At 26.9% G+C, this 17,404-nt stretch overlaps 1 protein-coding gene and 1 pseudogene across 1 annotated transcript; one reads left to right on the top strand and one right to left on the bottom strand.

Annotated features, from left to right (window-relative positions):
- Positions 1-4,806: 4,806 nt before the first annotated feature.
- On the bottom strand, positions 4,807-6,543 carry LOC127150615 (S-adenosyl-L-methionine:benzoic acid/salicylic acid carboxyl methyltransferase 2-like). The gene is made up of 3 exons (XM_051088905.1): positions 6,379-6,543; positions 5,606-6,268; positions 4,807-5,408 (listed from the first exon to the last, which is right to left on the bottom strand). The coding sequence occupies exons 1-3, from the start codon at positions 6,451-6,453 to the stop codon at positions 5,055-5,057; spliced, it is 1,092 nt and encodes a 363-aa protein (XP_050944862.1). The 5' UTR covers positions 6,454-6,543; the 3' UTR covers positions 4,807-5,054.
- A 5,362-nt stretch (positions 6,544-11,905) lies between these two features.
- Positions 11,906-13,576, top strand: LOC103485072 (S-adenosyl-L-methionine:benzoic acid/salicylic acid carboxyl methyltransferase 3-like; annotated as a pseudogene).
- Positions 13,577-17,404: the final 3,828 nt, after the last annotated feature.

Here is a 17,404-nt window from a genome sequence, read left to right as displayed (position 1 = left end):
CATGAAAACCTTTAACACCAATTTTCTAGCTCCTAATTTGTATAAATAAAATAACATTGTTTAATTTTAGTTTAATTCTATTTTGTATTCTTTTATTTAAATTTATTAGTTTAGATATTCCCCAAAACTACAGAAAAAGTTGTGTATTTTATTATGTTTATAAATATTCATAATATTTTTATAGTTTAAAATAATTTTCTATATTTTGAATTTGGCAGAAGTTTAGTAGTTTAATTATTAGTTAGTTTTCTTTTGTTTGTTTATTTGTTTATTTATTTTTTCGTTGCAAAAAGAGCAAGAAAAGGAATAAGTAGTGAAGATGTGGAGATATTTTTATAAAGGTTCTTTCGTTTACGTCCACCCATTAATGTGTTCACACTTAACTATGTGAACGTCAACTTTGGATATAGATATAAAGTCATCTTCAGTCTTTATCTTTGCAATATTTATCAATTTAATTTGCTTTTTCTCTTAAAATTATTTTAACAAAGTTTTTGTTGTCTAAAACATTGATATTTATTCATAGATAGTGATGTGATTTTAAAAATATTTACGGGTTCGTGTATGTTTACGGGTTCGTCTAACAAATTCATCATGTTACCATTTTTTTTAAGTATTTGAGATTTGCTCTTTCATCATTTTTTCTTCCTCTCTCGAATTTTTGTATCGTCTTTCTTTCTTTATTCTTCTTTTTTTTCTCTGTGATTTTTTTCTATCTTTCATTTTTTTTCTTTTTCTTTCAATTTTTTCCGTTTTTAGTATGGTTAAATATTTTGCCGAATTATTATATTTTTAAAAAAACTCCAATTTAGAATATATTTTATTGATTAAGTTAAAAAATTGATTTTTTTTTATTATTAATGGGATCAAGTGGAATGGATAATCGACAAATCCAAACAATTAATACAAACTTGAGATGACCTAATCATACAAACTTATCCCATAATATGAAATGAGTTTGTTATAGATCAAATAAGACCCAATATAATACTAAATTGACAATGTTAATTAAAAGGAATTCTCCTTTCAATGTGACAAATCATTTTTTTTTAAAAAAAAAATGCTTAACAATAGAAAAAAAAAATTAGAATTTGAAATGAGTAAAATCGATAATTTATTAGTTTTATTTGGTTCTGTTAATTTAAAATGACAGTTCAAAATGACTTGAAAAATTATTTTCTCCTAAAATTCTACCAAAGTACCCAACAAAAAAAAAATCACTAGATTTTTTCTACATAAATTGAGAAAAAAATGAGAAATGTGAGAAGATGAGAAACTAAATAAAATTCTCTTTACTATCAAATTCTATTCAAACAAATTTTTAGGTCTCTTATACATATCGAAAAATAGATGGTTATCATTTCAAATCAAAATTCTTACAATCTAAAAATCTATTCATTTTTATTTATGAAAATTTAGAGTTTATTTTCGTTGAACTCAACGTTACATTCTTAAATGAAGTAGCTAGAGATTTGAATTTCTCTACCCTTATTTTATCATAATATAAAAAGAAAAATCTCGTTGTTCTATTCTTAGTTACGTTTTGCTTTTTTTTAGCTATCTACATTTTTCTATATATATATATATATTTAAAATTTTGTAAAAAATAGACAACATATTTATCTTTTATATATAATAAATTTTTTACATTTAATGATTTTTTTATGAACGATAATTAGTTTTTTATTATTATTTTAGAAAAACCCCATATATCTTTTTAACACCCAAATAACTTTTTTTTTTTTTTGTATTATTTGTTTATAACTTATGATCATGTTTAATTCCTCCTAATGATTATATATTTTAAAATAGTTGGAGAGTTTTAAGTGGTTTGAGAATGCAAAAAATAGAATAAAATAAATTAACATGTGATATTAAATTAAACATCTTCTCTTCGTCTACAACTTAGAAGAAGTATGGAAGGGTTTATCCATTCACCACCGCCCATCTTTATGTTATGTGTTCACACTCAACATGCACTATCAACCTACTACGTCTCATACTCTTTATATTATCTATGAACTCATTTTTTTAATATCTAAAACCTTTAGTCGTTTTATCTTCTATACTCATGCTTAAATTGATTAATTACTTTAACTTTAAACTTTTAATTTGGTCATGAAACAGTAATTAAGACAATGATGTGATTTAATATATATATATATATATATATATATATATATTTGTGTTTAAATTGATTTGATGAAGTAGATGGATAAATTACCAAAACAGATTATACAAACTTACTTGCTTTTTGATGACTGGATCACATATGGAAAAACTTATCCTAATGAGAAATGAATTGTTATAGAAAATAAGACCAAATTATACTTAAATTGTGACCATCTTAAAGATCAAGGACTCTTTTTAATTGGATAGCTACTAAGCAATTTGATCAAATAATTATATCTTTAGCAAATCTTTAATAGGAGAAAGAATTGTCACATTTTCAAGATGCTCAATAATGAAATAAGGATTTGATAATTTGTTAACCAAATCTTGTTATAAATTATTCACTTAATTAAGTTATTTCGGAATCATAACTCTAAACCTTTTGTTTAAAACAAAATTTCTACCAAAGCGTCTTAAAATAAAATCCATTCAACTTAGATATATTTCTCCTTTATTTTTTTTAGTACCAACAATTATTAGGCTAAAGAATCAAACTTATCGAAGCATTCAAACCTCGTGGCCATCAAATTGTGGTTTATTTTTTACGATGAAGTTATCCAAATTATTATTATATTTATTATTTAGAAAGGTATTGCCAGCAATTCTTGATCAAAGGTATATATAAGTGTCAGTTGAACTAAGTTCATATTGACGATAAAATTAATTTAAAATGATTGAAATACTAAGTTCCAAATTCCCTCCTTAATTCTAATTCAATCTAAGAAACAAAATAATAAAGGAATCACGTGGTGAAATAGTGTATTTGTTTTTGTTTTTTGTTTTTTATTTTTACTAAAAACAATACTATGTTATAATAAAATTTGAATAATTTCAACTTTTAATAAACTGGGAACTTGAATGTTCAACCAATATAAAACATATCTTGCATTTTTTTTCAAAAAGAAAGAAAAAACATGGATCTGGCAGTCCAAAAACAAAAGTAGTTAGATCTTTGGACTCTATGCCCTAAATTATTGTACTCCATGAAGAAGAAAAAAATCATAATATGAATGAACTATAACCATTCATCCCATGATATTTGATTGTTTTAATGTTCACATACCTAATATGTTTTAATTTATCCAAACTTTCTCAATACTATTTTTATCAAACCATCATCAAATAAAATAGTCCCTCTTCTCATATAATATAAGTCAATACATTAAAAATGTTTCCTCAACAATGAATAACAAAGTTTTTTTTTTCTTTTTTATATTAATAATACAACATGTGAAAGAAAATATTGTATATATTATTAAGTTGAATTATATTGAAGTTATTGAAATCTTATTCTGTAAAATGTTTTAGTAAAATATGTGTTTAATGTATCTATATGGATATGGGTTTTAGAAATGAAATAACACTCTACTTTTCAATTCATGAAATGTTTTGGTGAATTATTTATCGGTCACTTCATTCTTTAATTTCAAGTTAAAAGAAAAAATATTTTTTTTTAATGAAGAAGTTACATTGCATCTATGTTAAAAATTTGTATCTTTTAAGATCCGATACATAACGAAGAATCAAAAAGTACATCGAAATATCTCAACTAGCATTCCAATGATATTTAAATTTGTGTTGTGAGTGATATATCACCTACTATCCTCCTTTATTTAAATTTTTAGGTCCCCAGCTGACACCATGATCACCTCATCCACATGGAATATTGAGTTCTATATCTATTCACATATATTCTTTCTTTAAATTGTGGAAGGTGTGGCTCTTATTTTGCTTTAATTTCTAAATTAAAAAGTTTTTCACGTTTTTGTGTCAAATTAAAAGATGGTGTTTTGAAATGATTGGCAAACAGATTTAAATGAAGTATGTGTTTCTTTTTTCTTCCTTCTAGAAAGAGTACACAACGATGGTTTAGTAGTAGGTTGTCACCAGAATATGTATATTAGATACGTAGTTTTGTAGTACTTTCGTCATCTTCACTTCAAATATAAATGTCTTTTCTCTCTTAAAATAGTATTAAAGATGGAAAAAATCAGCCATGGCGTATTGATTTTGATTATAAACTCATCAAATTATTTCACTGTATGTTAAAATAAGTATGGCAATTTTTACTCCTGATTTTATTTTTCTGCACTATTTCTAGTGTAAAAAACTGTGTAAAATCTTTATAAATTTCTTTTTTTAAAAAAAATTGGACAGATTAATAATTAAGTTTTGTCCAACTGTTCAGTTCACAACTAGTTTTGCAAAAAATAGTAAATTATTACAACAAAAGGGAAATAGACCGATTAGTATCAAACATTGGTGGATTAGTATCATACATATGTTTTTTATATAAGAAGATATATTGAAACACATAATAGAAACATCAATTTTAATAATATTTGGAGTGAAAACTTAACACATTTCATAATAAAGTTCTTAAGATAACACTCGTCTGAGTGTAAAGTCCAATATGATAAAATTAAAATTGAACAATGTTAGAATAATATATAGTCATTTCTTTTCCTTTCCTTCTCCCAAATGGTGTCTTAGATATAACAACATTCCAGAGAATTTTATTTAAGATTTTATATTTTCTTTTCCAAATATGAATATATTTTTTAGATCGGTTGAAAATTCATTCCATGGATTTAGGGTTTACTAACACAAATAAAATATTACGACACTAATTAAAAAATTGAAGCAAAATCTGACTTTAACACATTTTTGTCAGCTTAAGGTACATATACATATATACCATACTAAGACACACAATAATGACTACGTAATTTAACGACAAAATATTTGAGCAATTAATTTTTGAAAATGTTTCCAAGTACAATTTGGATAGAGGATTTGAACTCGTGACATTTTATTTTTGGGAACGTAGAGATATAAGTTGAGCTAAGCTTATCTTAACAAATTGATTATATTTTCAATCACTACCTTATGTTAGTGAGAGAAACAGTGAGATTAACAAACTGAGGTTTCTCCTTAGCCGTTCGATCTACAATGATTTGTCCATATCTGAAGAACAATTGATCGATGATTGCTTCTCCAAAATGACTTATAAGAATTGGCTCAGCCACAGCTCTCATGTACTTGGCTACATAATACCCACCATTATCATCCTTGTTAGTATTATCATTGTAAACAATATTCCAATCCACTTTTGAAACTTGAATGCGATTAACCACAAAAGATCCTTCTTTTTCGATCTCAATTCTCATTTCTGTTGGTGATGGCATGTACTTGGGTATGTTGAAACTTTCTAATTTCTCCTCTTCTATAATTCCCTGTCCAATAAAAAAAAAAAAAAAAAAGAAAGATCCAATTATTTCTCAAACAACATATTCTTTTGTAAAATGGAAATCAAGATCCAATTATTTTAACATGATACTTTGGAAAAATATATAACAAAGTTAAAGACAAAAATAATAATAAGATCATTTATATATTGCAATATAATTTTAGAGAGAAAAAGAGGAAGTACCTCTGAGACCATATCATTAAGAGCCATAGCCAAAAGCTCCCAAATGTAACAACACTCTTTACTAGTTGGATCTTGGCTTCTTCTTCCCAAAAGTGTTAAAACCATACTTCCTCCCTTCACTAATTCTTCTCTCCTACATTTCAAAAACAATTCAAAATCCTCTTGAAATTGTTTATAGTAAGCCTCCACCACGCTCTTTGGGCTTGTATTTACCATATAAATATTTCTCTTATTTTCCTCTAACCCTTCTGGAACTTTAGACAACCAATGAAGACTATATGAAGAATGAATAAAATTCACACTTTTTGAAGAAAATAGTCTTCCATAGAAAGAACCAGGCACCCCATTAAAGAGACAAGGCCCAACATCACGATCTCCAATTTCCATTTTCAAATTTTCAAGGAAATTAGGCAATGATTTGAAGATTGTATTGAAGTCATTTCCAGGTAAGTCATTTAACAATACTTGATATTCAATTGGTTCTTTGTTGTGTTTTTGTCGATTTTTTTCCACTACTTTAATCAGTTCAGAAACTGCCATTAAAGTGTTTGGTCCTGAAGAACATCCCAAATCGGCTATGGTGAAATTTGTTGGGAAATTGGAGCAATATAAGTTGTTTATCGCTTCCTCCACAATCGGCTTCGTCATCAATATCACCTTCGACTGTTAGACGACAAATCACAAAGTTAAACTTTTGAGTTCTGACAGTAATGAGAAACGAAACATGTAAAGAGATTATTCGAATATAAAGAATAACTTCAAATATTAATTACCTGAAGAAGGGAATTGTTAGCATAGCTAAAATCTCCAGCTCCTCCATTCATGTGAAGAACTTGAGCTACCTCCATTATAATTCGTCTTTCTTTCTTTCTTTTCTGTTGTGAAATTTGATTTTTTGTTTTGTTTTGGGAAGAGATTTAATTGTTGATATGGTTATGTTGAGGAGGAGGTCGTTGTATTTATAGAGTTCTTGTGGTGCTTTAACTTATATTAAAGACGAAAATTTTAAATGATTTACTAAAAAAGAAGCACGTTTTTCTCGAGTAATTAACATATGCATGTCATTTGTATATAAATGAAGAATGGGCTAAAATATCTTTAAGGGTAAGGTGGGGCTTCAAATCAAATTATCTTTTCCATTGGGTTGACTAACTTGAATACCTTCGACTCTTCAACTATTAACAGCAATTTAATAATATGTCTCTAAATTTAAAAAATATTAGTACCTTATTAAATCTTTTATTTGGGTTTAATAAATCTACAACTTAATTATTATATATTTACAAAGTTATGAGTTCTACTCATGTAAAACACTCTCTCTCTTGTCTCTCCTAAACTGTGACCTTAAGAATTTTTTTCTTCTAATAATGGAAAAAAGTATATCAGATGATAATTAAGTAATCACTTCAATTTATTTCAAATTCTTAACGAAAAGGAAGGGATCAAAAAAAGGCAACAAGCAAGAGACCTATTACAAACATGAAGTATTTCCCAAAGAGTTTGACACAAAAACTGGAAAATTAAATCTATTGTTGAAATTTTCCTCAACACAGAATAATTAATAAATGTTTATCATATGGATGGCCGTATTTTCTCACTTAAGAAAGCACACTTTTTTTTTTTTTTTTTATATAATAACTTTATAATTTATTTTATATCAAGTAATAATATTAAAAGCAATGTAGGTTATATTTAGCTAATTGTTTTAAATGATAAAACTATACCAAATTTAATCTCTAAAAATCTAATTTAACAAATATCCTTGAAATTTTGAAATGGTTTAAACAAAACATACTTATTCATTTAATGAATTTTTGTAGTTAATATTTTTCTATAATATATTTATGGTTAAAATTATTTACTTAATGAATTTTGGGTATTCCTAAGTTCCGTCGATTTAGACAAACTATGTTGAAAATATGTCTATAATTTTACTCATTAATTATCATTGCATTTAGTTTGTTATCTCTCCCATATTTTTATTCGTTATTTGTTTTAACTTTTATATATTTTTCATTTCATTATTGACGTCAACTACTCTGATTACTCTATTTTATATCAATTCAAATATATTAACTTTAACAAAATAACTACAAATGATTTCAAGATATTCTTTTCGGAATTAAACAAATTTCAGTGTTTAAGCTGTGGGAAAAATACTACGTAGGTGAAGTGTGAACATGGATAGTTTTAATTCACACATACCTAAAAAAGTAAAATAATTGAAATCAGACATAGCATAAAAAGTGGTAGATTTTTCTTTTTCTTTCTAAATTTCGTCGAATAGAGTTTTGTTAGATCCACCATTTGTTGGCTTTTTTCTCAATTTATTGTTTGTTTTTACGAAGGATCCAACAAAAGTTTGGAAATATTCATATGGTTGTCTTTTGTTGACCAGATTTAAATAGAATGATTAATTTACTCAGATTCCTGTTCAATAAGAAAAAACAATAGTACCACGTTATACGACAAGTTCCTGTCAACTTCATTGATGTGTTCTGTCATATAAATTTACATTTTAATGACGTTTGGTGCCAAAAAAGTTTTAAGGAAATCTCTAAACTTATACATTAATTAAAAAGTGTAAGTAGGAGACTTTCTTACGCCATCAAAACTCTTAGGATAGAGATCAGTTTGTACCGATAGATTTTGGGTCATATTATTTGTAGTATGATGAAGTTTTTCATGAGTAAATTCACATTACACACCCATTTAATTTATTTTTAAATATATATATATATATATATATATATATATATGATTTGTTTTTTTTATTATTTATAGAAGTAAAATGTATCACATCCACACCCACACCCATTTAATTTATTTTTACTATTTTAAAATGGTTATGTTTTTTTCTTTTTCTTTTTTTTTTTTTTTTTTTTGTCATTAGCAACCAAATTAACTCACCCCATTCAATCAAATTCAACCTCAAACATATCACATTTCACACTTTTTCCTTTTCTCTTTTCCTCAACAACGACAACCATTTTTAATTTAAAAATATTTATGTCTTTAAGGTCATGATCTATTGAAAATTGCTTAGAACTTCCATACAAGAGAAGCAAAAGAAAGGTCTTTGCAAAACTCTTCAACCGACTAAACCTTAGGCATAAATTCATTAAACATTAATCATAATAAACAATACGTGCGATGCATGTAAAAATCATACACGAAAAAATTATAGTTTTAACTTAACTTTATAAAATTACAACAGTCATTTTAATATTATAATATTTATATTCTTTTTATATTTATATCTTAATGTGTGGAAAATGAATAATAAATTTAGAAATATCAAAATATACTATCTCAAAATTTATAATAACTTTAATTAAAAAAATTAAAAGAAGAAAAAAACATGAGCAAGATTCTTAATGTTACATTAAAAAAGATTCTCAATATTATATAATTTAAACATAAAGAGTATAGACATATCTACATATCAAGCACGAAGTTGATAGTTCAAGTTTTTCCAACTTTTGTTGTGTACTAAAAAAACCTATAAATGAAGGAATATATACAAACATACTTCTATATAAAAAATAGACAAAATAAAAAAAAATAGAAGAGAATAGAAAAAAAAACCTATAAATGAAGGAATATATACAAACATTATTTGATTTGCTTTTCTTCTTCATCCCTAGCATTTTGTTGTGACTTGTGAACATGAGTGAAAATAAAAACAAAAAATGAGATATTTATACCTAAAGATTTGAAAAGGAAGAACTTAAAAAGGTTGAAAGATGTAAGAAATAGTTAATATGAGATAAGAGAATATGAATAGTTGGAAGATAGAAAATAAAAGGATAGAGAGGAATATGAATGGGTTTGAATAAATTTAAATGACATAATTAATTGAAGAGAAAATTTTGAAATTTTGAGAAAAATTATAATAAGAAGATAACAAGTTAAGAAAACGTAACTTCTATCTTGATAATGTGAAAATGACCATAAATATTAAAACTCTATGTGAATGACAAAATTACCACTAAAACCAAACAAAAAGAAATTTATAATGAAAGGATAAAATGGGACTAGAAAATTTCTCCACTCCCATCTTTTTATATATAGTATAGATATAGATATAAATATATTAAGTGAATGGAAGAAACTTTATTATTATTATTTTTAATATATTTGATGAGATAATCGAATTTGTAAGTTTTTAGTATCTTATTGAATAGTTTTGTTAGAGTGAGTTTGATTTATTGGTATATTAGCATGATCTCTATCAATCTATCCTAAGTGGTTGGAGGTGTAATAACCCTTAATCTCATCATTAATGTACTACTAATAATAATAATAATAATAATTAATGGGCTAGTATTGGTTCGTAACTAACTTACGAGCCTCACATTCCATGGGTGGACCAAAGCTCAAAAGGTCTAAAACAAATTTGTTTGAGTTTAGGGAGTTTAGGTTTGGTTGGTTGGGCCAACCTCCAACATTAAATCCAATTGGGCCCTCCTCAACGGACAACATAAAATTTAGTTTTCTTGTCTACTCAATCTTAAAATCCCCAAATCCCCCATGTTTATTGCTTTTCAAATACCCATTTAGTCTATTGAAGTTGTACACCTTCACCTACCTCAACTCCATACTACTCTCAAGAAAGTGAAATAATTGTTCTCCAGCTGTTATTGTAGTTAACAACTACACTACAAGAATAGCTAAATGAGCAAAAAGATAAAAGACACAGAGAACACAAGAAACTTTGTTAACCTAATTCGATAAACTCACTTTAATAATTTAGAAAGACACTCTTCCATAGAATCTAGAAATAATCATAAAAATAATTAAGTTCGTCTGAATTGTATTTGAATCTAATGAAGATAACCAGACTCTCCCTATAGAAGTAATTGATCATCTATCAAATTACTAAGTCTTTTTTAAATCTCTTATCCCACATCGTCAATAAAGATATCAAACAATCTTTGTATAATATCTTAAAAGGTAATAACCTATCTTTACAAAGATTCTTCACGAGCTGTAGTTTGGAAAACGTTTTGAAAGAATGCTGAGAATCGGGGAGAAAGATAATTGGTAGAATTGATATTTTCTTGTTGAAGACACGCATGACAAATCTTTTTAAAAATAAGAGATATTTAGAAAAGATCCCCAAGGAACATAAAAGTAAAGAAGATTTTTATCTTTCTTTAAAATGTAAAAAGAAACTAATTCCATATTTGTAAAAAAAAAAATGTAAAAAAACTCCCCATTTGTCAAAAATGTAAATGTAACAAATTCCTCCTTTTGACAAAATATGATTAGTTTTGTTCTTATGCACAACATTTGATAAGCTTGAAAATGCTTTCTTCTTAAATCTTAAAAAATCGAAAACTTCATAAAATATTCTTAAATACCACAGAACGGCACACTTACAATATAAATCTTCAGTTAACAAAAGTCTTTAAAATAAACAGGTCTTCAATAATCATCCTAACAAAAAAATGTCAACTACCAACCACTCAACAAACAAAAAAGCTTCCAATAAAACAGAAAACTTCAACTTCCAACAACATTTCATTTCAAGAAGGATAAGATGATGAAGGAAGTAGAGCCTTTAAGGCAACATAACATTTAATAGAAAACTATTTTATCCTCCGCTTCATCTTTGATTGCTTTGGCTTGTAATTAGGAATATTTGGTTTCTGATGAGAGGAGGCTAATATTTTTTATTATTATGTAATCTATAGACAAACCTTTCTTGTTTTTGGGCTGGAATAGACACAACCAAATTGTTCCGATTTCCCTTTTTATTTTGATAATCATATAACAAGTAGAAGGCAAACTATTAATTTGGAAGAAAGTCGTAGATCAGATCCACGACTTCAATGCGTAAACCCCACATTTTCTTTTTATACTTATTTAATAGATATATAGGGTCCAAGATATATATATATATATATTAAATAACGTTGAAAAATAAAATGTAGGATCCACGCATTGAAGTCGTGGATCCCGTTTACAGCCAAGTTGTCTACGAATACTGCTCAAATTGCTTACCTCTATCCTATTTTTGGCATTGTTTCTAAAAGATACGTTATTAAAAAAGATTCAGAACAGGAAAACTATACCACCAAATCTGTGAAAATGATATATATTACACAGCTGTCATGTAATATTTACGCAAAAACCACATTAAATATGTCTATAAAATATTAAACACAATAGGTAACATTTGATGGCAACTTAAACCTTTCCGATTCACGTGTATGTTTAAATTATTAAGCCCTGCATCACCTTGGATTTATTAATACTCACATTCTCCAAAGTCGTATCCTTCAAATTCATTTGGCCGCCAATCTTGAATGGGCGTCCACATTTATTATTTCATTTTCATTTTTCTATAAATGGCTATCCCATCCCAACTAAAGCTTTCCATCAATTAGTTAGTTTACACACAATACTACGACAGAGGCAATGGAGGAGGTGATCGAAATGTTACCAATGAATGGAGGTGTTGGAGACACAAGTTATGCTAACAACTCTTTCTTTCAGGTACTGTAATATTCTAATGTATATACTCTTGGATCTATTTAAATCTCAATATCACTTAAGTACCTTTGTTTAAGTGTATTTATAATCTTTTTAAAAAGTTTAGATTATTTCATGCAGCAAAAGATTATGTCAATGAGTTGGCCAATGACAAAGGAAGCCATTACAAAACTCTATTGCACAAAATTTCCCAGAAAGTTGGCCAATTGCTGACTTGGGATGTTCTTCGGGTCCAAATACTCTCACCATCGTCTCCAATTTGATCAAACAAGTAGAGACCACTCGTCACCAACTTCATAAAGGCTCTGTTGAATATCAAATATTCTTGAATGATCTTCATGCAAATGACTTCAATTCTATTTTTACATCATTACCAAATTTCCACCAAAATTTGGATTCCCAAATGGCAAATATCGGTGGTGTTGGTCCATGTTTCTTTGTTGGTGTTCCTGGTTCTTTCTACTGCAGGCTTTTTCCTAGTGAAAGTTTGCATTTTGTTCATTCTTCTTATAGTCTTCATTGGCTGTCCCAGGTAATATCAACTTAATAAATTAATCTTCCAAATGCCAAATTAATCTAGGGACTATAAATTAAGAAGTAGAAAAAAGAACCTAGAGATTAAAAAAAAAATGTAAGGGTATTATTCCAAATAATAATTTTGTAAAAGCAAGATTATTAAAGCTTAAAAAACAAATTCATGGGGGTGTTAGGTTCCTGAAGGGGTTGAAAGCAATAAAGGGAATATTTTCATATTTGATACAAGCCCAAAGGAAGTCCAAGAAGCCTATCACAACCAATTTCAAAAGGATTTTTCAACATTTTTGAAATGTCGAGCTGAGGAATTGGTGATCGGTGGTCGAATGGTTATAACAAGTTCAGCTAGAACATGTAAAGATCGATTGGATAAAGAATGTTGTTACGCTTGGCTGTTTTTGAATTTGGCTCTCCACGACTTGGTTGCACAGGTAAAGAAAGAAAAAGAAAAACTAAGTTCTCGTTCGATAACCATTTGATATTATTATTATTATCTTTTTGTTTTGAATTTAATTTTGGTTATCTGTATTTTTGGAGATGGGTAGGGAATGGTTGAAAAGGAGAAGATTGACTCTTTTAATATTCCCATCTATATGCCATCTTTATCGGAGGTGGAAGATGAAGTGTTGAGAGAAGGAAGTTTCATCATTGAACATCTTCAAATCTCAAGAATTGATTGGAATCTCTCTAACACTAATCTCAACAATATCCCATCCAAAGACATACTTAACAGTGGTTATAATTTTGCAAAATGCATAAGATCCGTTGCTGAACCACTTCTTGTTCGTCACTTTGGACAACATATTATCGACAAATTATTCAACAAATATGCAGAAATTGTTGTTGATCATATGTCTAAATACAAAATTGAGAACATCAATTTCAACATTTCTCTCATCAAAATTAAATAACATACAAAGAATCATCAATGAAGAATATATATAGATTCACCTAATGATCTTCTTTTTCTTTCTTCTTCTCCTATGTTCTAATTATTTAGTCTTTCGAGATAGTTAACACGTCGGTATAGTTAAAGTGTTGTAATTTTGTTAGTTTTAAAATTAGATATAGTTAATGTTTTATTGATCAAAATTATAATTTAATACCGGTACGTACATTAGTTAATGTTTTATTGATCAAAATTATGATTTAATACCGACATGTACATTTATGTTGAATGATTTGAAGTTTTTATGACAATAATTTGAAGTTTTATGACAATAAATCGCAGTCTCATGAGAAAATAAAACAAACAAATATTTTAATTTTAATTTAAAGATAGTCGGAATTCAAAAATGTGAGAGACAAGCACAAGTTTGCTAGAGTCACTCACAGACATTCGTATTAGTTTTAAAATACTAATTAATCTACGTATTAAATAAATATCAATTCTCCCAAATGCATTTACCAACAAAAGGGTATAATGATACCAAACAACAAAAGATACGTTTTTAGGTCAATATAAGTATAAGCTCAATAAATAATATTAAGATGTTAAAGAATACTAGATGACTCATCCCTTTTATAAAATAAGTAAACTATTATTTTTATTGTTTATTAATTTTGGGATGAAATTTTATGATAACAAATAAACAAAACACAAATTTTTATATAAATGGTCAATGGTTTGGATTGAAAAGTTCTATTCTTGGAAAGTTGGAAATTCAAGTAAATAAATACTTATAATATTCCACTAAAATTTGACCATATATATATATTTTTTATTCAGAAAGTACATTTGACCATTTATATTCAAAAGAAAACATGAAATATTATCAGATTGAACACTGCCTCTCTGTCTTTTTAGTCAATAAATTAAAGTTAACCACTGCAACAATATAATTTTCAATTGAAAAATAATGATTGGGTACTTTTATATATCTTTGAAGTCCTCTATTTTAAAAGTAGTTCGAAACTTCCATAGAAGAGAATTAAGCAAAAGAAAGATCTTCACAAAAAAATTTCAACCAACTGAACCATTGGCTTCTATTCGTTTAACACATTGATCTTATGATCATATAATACTTGAATGAACCAACTAATCCAAACTCAATTGATAAATTGTTAAATATTGGTTCATTAAAATCTAAAACTATATCAGAAATATTTAGTTCGTAGAATAGCAATATATATCATATGATTCAAGCATATATGGATAACTATTCTACTATGGGTTTTTGGTATTTAAAAAATTAATTCTATTTTCTCCTAAATCCTTACCATGAATGATGTTAAATTTTAAAAATAAAAACAAAATTTAAAAGCTATTTTTTTAGTTTTTTAAAATTTAACTTGGTTAAATAAATCATTAATAAAAGATTGATAACAAAAGAAGAATTTGGAGTTCTATAGAAATCACTGCAACTCCAAATTTCCTTTTTTGTTATCTATTTTTTCACTCATGATTTAAAATATAAAACCAAAATCTGAAAAGAAAATTAAATTTTTTTTTTGAAAAGAATTAGTTAAGAAGTCAACTATTATACTAACCAATATACAAATCTATTATAAGAAATAGAGAAATAAGATATATATATATATATATATATATATATATATATATATATATATGTTTAATTTTAAAGAAATGGTATCAGCCATTAAATAATTAAACAAGACAGAAAACAAAGTTGAAGAAATGTATTCCCTGTAGGGATTTTTATTTATTTATATATATATAAATTCCAATTTTGATGAAAGTTGAGAAAATAAAATCCAAGTTGATATATAACTCAAAAGAAATTAAGTGTTACATTTTGAAAGTAAGGAAAGTAATGGCTGCCAAAAGGTAACTTTGTCTAATTAATAAGATAATTAAATATTAAATACCTTTTAAAAACAATTGTTTAGATCAGTAGCTAAAATATTTATTAGGTTCCCGAAGGAATTGAAAGCTATAAAGGGAATAGTTTCATATTGGATATAAAGCCCAAAGGATTTTTCAATGTTTTCAATATATAACATAGGGAGTACTACAGGTTGGAATGGAGAAGATGGACACATTGATCAACATTTCTTTCTCTCTCTCTCTCTATATATATATACTCAGAAGTGAAATTAAAGCTGAAGTGTTAAGAGAAGGGAGTTTCAACATTGAACATTATCTCCATATCTCAAAAGTTGATTGCAATTTCTCCAACACTCAACTCAACCTTCCCTCAAAAAAGGACATAAAAGTGGTTATCTTATAACTTTGCAAAATGCATTAGATCGATTGTTGAACCAGTTGTTGTTCATGTGAAAGAACTACTGTACTGTACTTGATTATGTATACAAGATTGTAATAATAACAATAATAATAATAATAATTTTCAATATTGATAAGTGATAACGTGGAATATAGAGGTAATTGGTTATAATTTAGTTGAAATATTATCAGTTATCCAAACACACTGAGTGGTGGAGAAATTGGGAGCGATCACTTCAAGCATTGTGAATGGTTCTACATTGCATTGCATTTTTAAATTGATTAATAGTTGAAATGCAAACGAACCAAGTGGGAATTACACGAGGAAGAGGGACCAACATGTTCATCTAATATAACGTTATTCCTTTGTATGTTTGCAATCAATGAGTTTTTGTTGAGGGTACGGAAATCATAAGCTGACACATTGTATAATTCATTCTTTCATTTTTCCTTTCTTGAAATTATCAAGTATATATAGTCATGCATGCATCATATGACCATTCTAAAAAGATTGGCCTTCATCACTAGATTTTAGATGTGCAATTAAATATCTAAAAATGGAGTTTAGTTCAGTCCAAGAGATAGAAAAATTAAGTTTAATTGAAATTTTTCTAAACAAAAATAGTTTCATATTATAATTTAGATTTATAATGTTTAATTCAAACATAAATTTCGAATTACATTACAATACTTTTCAATCTTATCAACATATTTCTCGCAACCAAATGTTGAGATATATATAACATATGTGGTTAGGAAATTTCAATTTGACCATTGAATATATATCGAGACTATTTTATAATTATCAGAACAAACACGTTGTTCAAGGCTCTAACAAAAAAGGAAAGCTTACTCCTTTCACCAGAGAGGACCAAATTGTCGATATTAAGATGGGATGCACTTTGTATGGTCTCTACTCACTCACTTATCTTGTGGCCAAAAAAGGGTGAAATTGACTTCCTACCTATTGATTGACATACTTGTTCTTCAATCTCTTTAAATTTATCTAAAATTTAATCTATTCCATAAGCTTTTCTTTCATTTTTTTTAAAAAATTATCTATGGATGTCCCCATATTATATTTCTTTAGAAAAAAAAAATTAAAGAAAAAACTAAAATTAAACCAAATTTGAAAGAGAAAAAATATTATTTTAACATTATCAATGCATGTTATAACATAATAGTATTTAATATCTGTAGCAGAGTAGTTGGAGTTAGGAAGGGGGGAAGGTGTGCAATCAATGAGTTATTTGGATGTATAGAATTAATGTTCTACTTTCATTGCTTCTACCAAATAAGTCAGTGTTGGTTTGGAGAATACGATCTTTTTCATTGTCAATGGATTTTAAGATGAAAATTTATTCTATGATAAAAAATATTTGTGTGTATATATATTGACACATATATAAATGATTTTAACATATGTATTGAGTATGTTTTTGAACAAGTAAGATCCGTGTTTTTTGAATGAATTGTAAATTAAAAAAACGTGGATATATTGGTGGGGGATGAAGAGATAGAGAAAGAAGTTATATAAATAAAGGGTTGTGGATCCCAAACTCAATAAATAATATAGA

Source organism: Cucumis melo, chromosome 8 (assembly GCF_025177605.1).
Source record: "Cucumis melo cultivar AY chromosome 8, USDA_Cmelo_AY_1.0, whole genome shotgun sequence".
NCBI lineage: Eukaryota > Viridiplantae > Streptophyta > Magnoliopsida > Cucurbitales > Cucurbitaceae > Cucumis > Cucumis melo.
This window is presented reverse-complemented; position numbering and strand designations above follow the sequence as displayed.